We start from the raw sequence: 9,829 nt of genomic DNA on the forward strand, positions 1-9,829 counted from the left end.
TTTGGTGGGGGGCGGTGAGGGACCTGGATAAAGGCTGAGGGGGCGCTGGCCCAAAAAAGGTTGAGAAACACTGCCTCAGGGCTTCAGGGACCCCATAAATTCTAATATTTTAACATAGACTAACTGATATATAAATGTAACATTTGTTTATTGAGATGGTCAATGCTGCTAAATTTGATTTAATGGTTTCAGCATACATTAATTAAAACATTTTAAATTGTTTAACATTTAAATGTAAGATTTTAAGGAGCTGGCAAGTTTACTTTGTAAGAGTTCAAACAAGATTCATAGTTAATTGTTTTGTTACCATAGCAACAATCTGATGCTGGGAGTTTAATCTTTGACATTGAGGTCTGTTTGTTCCCAAATACAAATTAGTAAACTGCAATTATAACTGATTGTTTTTAGGTTAAACTACTCCCCTCTCCCATGTTTCACTAAATCTAATACAGAAGCTGTTAGAGGTGCTGATATTTTTAGCAACAAAAGGGGCCCCTAAGTCAACTTCTGCTCATGGCCTCATACAGCCTTGGACCGGCCCTGCATGGTGAATTAAATTTGCTCCACTACGCAGAGATGGACAACAAATGGGAGATTTAATTCATTGTTGCTAATGTGGCTTTAGTAGCTCTAACATTTCATGTCTGTTGAGTTTTTTTTTTTTTTAAACTTTATTTTTCATCATTTTTAAGGTTTTTTAATACACATACATGCTTGGAACATTCAGATCCCCCTTTAACAGAAAACACAGAGCATTCAATTTGACAGATGCAGTCATGTAATCAACAAAAAGCAGTAATTACATCTATTAACAATTGCTGTCGGCCGTTATAGAGGTTTCAGTTTTTTCCAATATTTGTTGTATTTGTGAGTAGCAAGTCTTACTGAGAAAGTCAGTCTCTCCATTGTGTGGATTTCCCCGACTATTTCCCTCCATTCCGATTTTGTTGGCGGTTCCGGGTCCAACCACCTGCGGGTTATCGCTTTCCTTGCTCCTGCTAACAGTACCAAGAGCAGATATCTATCCGACGTCCCCAGTGTCTGGGGTGGATCACCAGGAACACCACAGCATCAGGTCCATTTTAGCATTGATTTCCCCCATCACCTCCAACCAAAAGGGTGTAATCTTTGTACATTCCCAGAAGATATGAAAATGTCCCGCAGACTCTTTCCCACAGTTCCTCCAACATTTTGCCCTTTCAGTATTGTTACAATGTTTACTTTTAATGTTCGGTGTAATAAAAAAACGTACCATACATTTCCAGGTAAATTCCTTCCATAGGCCTGAACTTGATGTGTGAATCACAGAGTTACATATATTTAACCGAGCATCATCACTTATTTTTATTTTAGCATCTTTTTCCCATTTTTCCTTAATATATGTTGCATCACCTTTCCGTCCCATTTGTAGGCACCAGTATAGTTTGGATATTGTTTTTTTCAGGGGGTCTTCCATTACTCGAATCCAATAGGATTTTAACTATACCTGTCTCTTCCTCCTCCAAAAGCTTTATACTCTTATTGTAGTGGTGTCTCAGTTGGAGGTGCCTATAAAAGTCAGATTTTTCCAGGTTGTAGTTATTTTGAAGTTGTATAAAACTTTTTAATTCGTTATTATTTGTAATCTTCCAGTAACTTGTTATGCCCTTTTGTGCCCACTGAATAAATCTTCTATCCATTCTTGACGGGAGAAAATCTCTATCATAGGCAGGCCATCTCAAAATACGAGCATTTCCCTTAATTTTTACTTGTTTTGATATTTTATACCAAACGTCCAACGGTACTTTTATCCACACGGGTATTAGGTCAGAATCTATGTGTTTTTTAATGAGGTAACGATCTCCAAGTAAGGATTGTAATGGTATATCAGTGTTAGACATGTCTATCTCTTTCCATTTAGTTTCACATGTTGGATCACACCAACCAACTATCGCTCTCATCTGTGCTGCTCTATAATAATCCTCTATGTGTCGTAACGCCCAACCACCCTTTTCTTTTGACAGTTGTAATGTTCGGCATTTTACTCTGGGTTTTTGTTTAGCCCAGATAAAATGTGAGATGATTCTATCCCAGTTGTGGAATTGTTTGTCGGGTATTTTTATAGGCAGAGCCTGAAAAAGATAGAGAAGCCTTGGTAAAAGGTTTGTTTTTATTATATCTATACGATTATATAGATTCATGGTTAACAACGACCAACGCTGTAGATCCGCCTTCATTTCTTCTGTCAGTGGGGTATAATTGTATTCAAAAAGGTCGGATAACTCTGCAGGGATATTAACTCCCAGATATTTTATACATTTATTGTCCCAGCAAAATCCGGACATTTTCTGAATTCTTAGTGATGGTTGATAATTAAATGAAAGAATTTGTGTTTTCTGCAGATTTAACTTATACCCAGAGTACATGCCAAATATTTTCAGTAAGGAAAAAAGGTTAGGTAGGCTGGCCTCCGGATCAGTTAGCGTCATGAGGATATCATCAGCGTAAAGGCATATCTTGTGCTCTGTGCCTTTAATATTTACACCCATAATACTCTTGCGTTCTCTGATGGCCTGCGCTAAAGGCTCAATAAAAACTGCAAACAATGTGGGGCTGAGAGGGCAGCCTTGGCGGCAGCCCCTTTCTGATTGTATTCTATCTGTTAAGTCCCCATTAATCTTGATCCTGGCAGAAGGGGATTCATACAGAGACTGAAAACAGCCTATAATTTGATTATTAAAGCCAAATCTTTCCAATGCTAGATAAAGGTAATTCCAATACACTGAGTCAAAAGCCTTTTCTGCATCCAAAGTGATGGCTATTGATTCTACGTTTTTCATTCTGTCTATGAGGTGGAGAGCTCGTCTCACGTTGTCATGGGTTTGTCTGTTATGGACTAAACCAGTCTGATCTGTGTCTATAATTTCTGGGATTATAAATTCCAGCCTTTTAGCCATTATTGTTGCAAATATCCTGTAATCAATGTTTAAAACAGATATTGGTCTATATGAATTGCACTCCATTTTATCTTTTCCCGGCTTAGGGATCACTGAGATTACTGCCCTTTTCCAAGATGGCGGTGTTTCCCCTCCAGAGAGTCCATGGTTAAAGCATTCCCCAAGCAGTGGGGTGAATAGTTTTCGGAAGTGTTTCTGCCGGATAGCCGTCCTCACCTGCCATCTTATTCCCTTTCATTTTTGAGATTGCTTTATTAATCTCCTCCTCAGTTATTTGTTGTGTAAGTCTATTATTTTGATCTATTCCTTTGATGGTAGATCCAGTGAGGTAAGGAATGCCCTCACTGATGATGGGTCTACTTTATGAGATTGGGTATATAGTTGAGTATAGTATAGTTCAAAAGATTTTTTTTTATGTCTTTTGGAGAATTGTATATCTTTTTATCTGTCGGATTTTTAATTTTCTGTATGAATCTATCAGTTTGTTGTTTACGTATTCTCCAGGCAAGTAATTTCTTTGATTTGGGTCCATTTTCATAGTAATTCTGTTTAATGAGTCGAGCTTTTTCCTCTATCTGGTCCTCATATAAACGGTTTAGTGTTTGTCTTGTTTCCATTATTTTAAGTCGGGTGTGATCATTGTTATTTTCCATATGCTGTGCTTCTAGAGATTTTAATTTTATACTAAGGTCTTTTAAACATTTTTCTTTTTCTTTTTTTTTAATGGGAGGACCACATAATTAGTTTCCCTCTCAAAACAGTTTTTGCAGCGTCCCACAGAATACAGGGAGAAATGTCCTCTGTGTTGTTGTGATCCATATAGTTTTTGAATTCTTTTTCTACAAAACTGTCAAATTTAGTGTCGTTTAATGAATTAATGTTGAACCTCCACAAGGTTTCCTTGCGATCATTATCCAGATGGAGTGTTAAATATACCCCTGCATGATCAGATATATCTCTCACCCCTATGTCACAGCTTATTATTCTATGCTTATCAACTTTTTGCATAAAGAAATAGTCTAATCTTGAATGCATCTTATGAGAGTGTGAGAAAAAGGTGTATTTTTTATCTTGAGGGTGTAAGTTCCTCCATACATCCAGTAACCCTGTTTCTTTAAGCTTTCTTTTTATGTATATTGTTTCTGTCTGAGACTTTGTAGCTCTGCTGGACGAATCCAGATAGGGATTTAAGTGAGCATTCCAATCTCCCCCGCATATCAGTATCCCAGACACTTCTGTGTAATCATATCAAAGATTTGCCTAATAAGCCTTTTATTATTTCCGGGTGGTCTATACACATTCAATAAGGTAACTTCTTTATGATCTATGTATCCCTTGACTAGTATATATTGTCCTTCTTTATCTTTGATTTGTGAGGAGAACTGAAAATTCAACCCATTAGATAATAAAATTGCTACTCCTCTAGAGCTATTTTTTGTACATGGTGAAAAGTATACATTTTTAAACCCCAGTTTAGCTAATTTTTCATGTTCAACAGTAGAAAGATGTGTTTCTTGCCAGAAAATTATATCTTGCTTTTCTCTTTTCATCTTTGCAAGGGCTTTACTTCTTTTAATGGGGTTATGTAAGCCGTTAACATTAAGAGTAATTACCTTATATTGTCGTTTCACTTCTGTCATTAATATTCTAACAAAAAAACACTATTATTTTCCATATGCTCTGGCAAACAAGAAGGGGGATCTGCAGAACTACAAAACAACACGTAACATAACATACGTGACTTCCAAAGGTGAAGTATCCGTCCACCTACAGTATAGTGAGGAGAGTCCCTAGGGTCTAAGGGGGCTCCTCACGGTGCTGTCCCACGGCTCTCGTCCATCAAGGCAGCGCCCTTGGAGAAAACATGCCGGTTCCCAGGTATGCGGCCGTCCGTTCTATTCGTGCTTTATAGAGGAATCCACCAGGCGGCTATGGTGCGCTGTCATTGCGTCTAAACGCCCCAAGTTTTTCCTGGATGTGTTTTTTTCTCTCTTCCCGGTTCCACCGTCGGACCCCATCCGCCCCTCTCCGGAAGGAAGTTCCCGGTTTGGGCCGGGCGGCATCTCCGGCCGGTACACCCGCCGCTTCAAACATATTCTTCTGCATGTCATCTGACGCTTCCTGTGCACTATTGTAAATCACAGTGCCATTCTCATAATACACAYGGAGTCTTGATGGGTACATGGTCTGGAAGCGAATTCCCCTTTCTTTTAAGATCCTCCTCAGGGGGGTGTAAGCTTTACGTTTGGCAAGGATATCACTGGGAAAATCTTGGTCGAAGAACACCCTCTTTTCTCTCAGCTGTATCACTTTCTTACCCCACGCTGAACGAAGTACACTTTCCTTCGTGGTATATTCCAGAAAGTGTACCACTATGGATCTGGGGTTGGAGCCAGCCGGCGGTTTGGGCCCGAGTGACCGGTGGCAGCGCTGTATGCCCAGCGTAATGTCCGTGAGGGAGAGTTCGGTTTTTATAAAATTCTCTATGAATTTTTGCAAATTGTCACCTTCTTCTCCCTCTATGATCCCGTGGATACGGATGTTATTTCTGCGTGAGCGGGCTTCCAGGTCTGTAAGGCGTGTTTGGAGGTCTTCTTGTAGCTGGAGCGTGTGGCTCAATACATCTTTGACGTCCATGTTGAATTCCTCCACCTCGGTTATTCGTTGCTCGGCCTCTTCAACTCTGTTCTTTACACCTTTCAGGTCTGAGACGTCGTCAAGCCGTTTCCCCATCTCTTTTCTGAATTCAGACATTTCCTTTTTTATAAGTCCTGACTGGTCGGTAATTTGTTCTTTGAGGTTTGTCTGAACTTCTTTCAGCTCGGCCAGGATGTTAGCTCCCATAGCTTCCATAGCTTTGTCTGCTGTTAGCTTACTGTCGTAAGACGACTCCTTCGATAAAACTGCGATTTCTTTCGTTTTTTCTTGCTGAATTCCTCTTGTCTTCCTTTTATTATTCCCCAACATGACATATGAGTGCCAATACTGATGTTTAATAAGTTATTTGTCGGGGAGTAACTCGACCGTCTGGGAGCACGGAATTTAAGCTGTTGCTCGTTTCTCCGCCACCTGGAAGTCCGTCTGTTGAGTTTTTAATAAGAGTCACATAAACTATTCTGGTTGGTCGAGTTTATGAGTTTCTCAAATCTCCGTGGGCCGCGCGCATTAACTCTGTCTGACTACGTGGACAAAGCATTTGGTACGGTTTGGTGCACTGTGTAACTGGAAAAATAATAATAAAAATATATATAACATAAAACCAGTCGTGACTAGGCGTGACTACTAGGAGAGCGCAAAAGCTCCTCACTGGGCTGAATCTGCATGATGAGGTTAGTGCTGGTTCATTAACCACTAACACACCGGCCAACCACAGACATAAACTTTACAGGGAATATGAAGCCATATGCTGGGCAGAGTGTTGAGCTGTAAACGCCGCATATAATTATTTGCTCACAAAGATAAATAATTCTCTCTGCTGACTCAACGCACACCTCTACAAGTTATTCCTGCGGTTCACTAGAGCTGCGCAACCAGAGCTAACACAGAGGGTTTTAAACTTTTGCCTTGATGTGGAAAAATAATTTCACACGGGGGGTTGATGTAAATATCCATACAGGTCAGCCTGTGTCCAGTTTGAGTGAAAGGAGGCGCGCAGAGATCAAGCAGCGGCAGCGCGGGAGGCAACGTGCAGAGGCGTCAGCTGTGTGATTGGTTTGTTCTCCCAGCTTTAAATGCATAAACTATGAATGTACCTTTTTTAGCAATAAATTTGCTCTGGCAGTGAAAAGCTCAGAGCAAAAGAGATGCTTGCTTCCAGATTAAAAAAACAAACAAAAAAGAACAATTTTTTTGTATTATACATTTTTCTAAAAGGGCCAGCTTCAGGGGGTTAGTAAAGCATGGTGGGCCACCAGGCTTGTAATTCACTGGAGGAAACCCTGCTTTCATACAGAAGCTCAGTGTGGAGCCATTTAAGCAATGGTTGAAACGCAGAGGACTCAGAGTGGAAAGAAGGCACTGGTTGCCAAGTTCCTGCTTGGAAATCAGTGTTCTAAATGTTTGATGTCATTTGCGATCAGTGCCATTGCACAACTATGAAAAGAAATCAGTTGTACACTATTTTAATTGGTGGTTAAGACTACAGGGAGTTTGATAGAATTACTTTTTGTGAAAAACTTTTCACTTTATTAGTACATCTAATACCATGGTATTAATATTAAATGGTATTAAATGAAATGAATCATTTTCATTTGTGCACTACTTTGTTCGTGGCTGTACACATTTTCAAAGAGTCAAAAGCATTAAAATAGTTTTTGCAAGGCACTGCAAGCATGTGAGTGTGTGCGTTTATACCTGTAAGCAGAAGAAGATTAGGGTGGCCACGCCACACCAGCTGTGAAGAGAGTACATGTCTGGGATCTTGGCTGCTCTGTGAAAGTCAAACACAGCTACAACCCCTGCACACACACAATATTTTACAGGACAGTTTCATGACAGGAAGTAATGATTTTTTCAGTTCAATGTTAAAGTTTATTGAATCAACTGTCTCTTACCTATGATACTGATGATGAGGGCGAGCAGGTGAATAATGCCATGAAGCAGCTTCACATGTTTTTTTGCTTCATTACAAAAAACTCTGTAAACTAAAATGGCTAAAAAGAGAGAAACAGGTCTTCATCAAGTGTGAATAACATTAATGGTTAAAATGTATTACACATGCTAATGGATACAAATGCTTGTATTTCTTTACTGGTTTTATAAGTGACACATGCACTGTGTTTTGCAGGTCCAATGTTTTAATCTACGTTTTTAAGAATGAATGTTTTTAATTGCTGCATGATTTTCATTCATCTTTGAGTTTCTGTAATTTTCCCAAAGAAGTTTAAAATCATGACCCAGACCAAACCTTGAATGATCCTGACCCATTCCATCACCCCCATTAAAGTGAAGGTTGTGTCTGGTAGAAATAAGTCTCCATGGAGAAATGCTCAAACAGATCAACAAGACAACTTTGCTGTAGGGCCGAACGTAAATGGCGTAAAACTCAACTTCATGTTTATTATGAAATCTATAAACTGCGTAGCTATCACTCAGCACTAAAACATGCAAGGGAAACATTCTTTGCAGAAATCATAAACAAAAACTAACAGCTCACAAACCCTCCAGTGACTGACCTGAAATTAAACAAGGCCTGCAATGAATTTGCCAACTGTATTTTGCAGAAAAAATAAGAAAAAGACAAGATTAATCTGACAATCAACACTAAATCCAGTACAAATGCTATGCCCAGACACAACAAATGCAAAAAAAAAGACTTGATTTTAACTACTTAGCTGGAAAAGCCTAGAAGAAATTATAAATCAATTAAGTTCAAGTTCCTGCTGTCTTGATATCCTATCTACAACTTTTCTTAAGAAAGTCCTGCCTGTCGTTGCTAATGATCTGATCCAAATAGTAACTCATCGCTCAATGTCCCAGCAAGAACTAGAGAAACTCATCCATGCATTTATCTGCAATGTTGTCACAGGTCTGCCTAAACAGCTGAAACACTGAGTTCCTCTAAATCTAGACTAAGAACCCATCTGTTTAGAGTTGCATTTGAAACATTATAAATGAAACATTAACTGATATTTTGATGTGTAACGATGACACTTGACAAAATGTAATTCTTCAATTGTTGATGACTTTGAGTTTTTGTGTTTTTATGATGTAAAGCCCCTTGTACTGCCTGTCTGTATGGAAATGCCAAACATGATCCAATTCAAGAAATCAAAATGTCCCAACGTTCCTATCTATAAGTGTGAAAGTTTTAATCAAACTTGAGGTGCATACATGTATTTATATTAATCCTGATAAAATAATTTAGTTTTTTTATTTTACTCATGTTGAATTTCAATATTTTTTTGACTTCATGGCTGTATGTGGAAGATATCAACTTATTTTTATCTCCACCTTCCCAATTTAAATCTTTCAGAGCTGCTAGCACTGAACATAGAAAAGCCTAGTTAGCCCCTCTGAGCTACTTTGATTTTTGAATTGCAGACTACAATTCAGCTGCAGAGGAGGTTCACAAGTCAGACATTAGGGCTTATTTAGTGATACAAGGCAACAACTTAGATGATATAATGTACTTCACAACACTTACTTTAATCAGCAACCATCTCTCCGTAATAATTACAGTCTCAAATCAACCAGCAACCACTCAAAGAGCAACACTGAACCCATCAGGTAAAACACTGGCAACTTTTGCCACCTAATGACGGACCTGCTGCCAAGTACACAAATCAAACACCTCTCAGAATACTAAAGTCGTAATATTTTCTGTTTTGTAGGAGAGACTTGGGTAAAATGAACCATTTTTCATATTTAGAATCAAGGCAAACTTAGTTTGGTTGCTAACTTACATATATTTAAGGATGTTGTGCATCTCTTCAAACAATCAGAATATGTGTAAGCATCACTGTCTACACATATAACTGAAGTTATTGTCTTTGGAGTTAAAGAGGAGCGATCTAGACCAGTGTTTTTCAACCTTTTTTGAGCCAAGGTTCATTGTTTTAATTGAAAAAATCACAAGGCACACCACCAACCAAAAATGGAAACAAAGATACTCTGTAGCCGCCTATATTACATATATAGTTATTCTTATCAAAGTGTCTTGAATAGGAATCAAACACAAAAATRWATTTTTATCAYATTTTACATTTCTTWTTTCAAATTGCACTTAACATGTCCACTTCAAAAATACACCTGAACAGTGACACAACACTGTCGTGTGCGATCACTAATTCTCTTGTTTTAATGTAAAATGCTCTGTACCTACTGCCATCTAGTGGTAATAAAATTACCTGATTACACCGCTAGTCACTACAGCAAAGACACTCAAAGATTGC

The 9,829-nt window shown here is 38.6% G+C and overlaps 1 protein-coding gene across 1 annotated transcript in view; it reads right to left on the reverse strand.

Moving 5' to 3' along the window:
- Positions 1-9,829, reverse strand: part of cyb561 (cytochrome b561) — a 44,490-nt gene that overhangs the window by 5,892 nt on the left and 28,769 nt on the right. Inside the window, exons 3-4 of the mRNA XM_008414991.2 lie at positions 7,490-7,588; positions 7,290-7,393 (exon numbers count right to left, since the gene is read on the reverse strand). Coding sequence (XP_008413213.1) covers positions 7,290-7,393; positions 7,490-7,588 — 203 coding nt within the window. The remainder of the gene's footprint in view (positions 1-7,289; positions 7,394-7,489; positions 7,589-9,829) is intronic.

This window comes from Poecilia reticulata, linkage group LG8 (assembly GCF_000633615.1).
Source record: "Poecilia reticulata strain Guanapo linkage group LG8, Guppy_female_1.0+MT, whole genome shotgun sequence".
In the NCBI taxonomy this organism is placed as follows: Eukaryota; Metazoa; Chordata; class Actinopteri; order Cyprinodontiformes; family Poeciliidae; genus Poecilia; species Poecilia reticulata.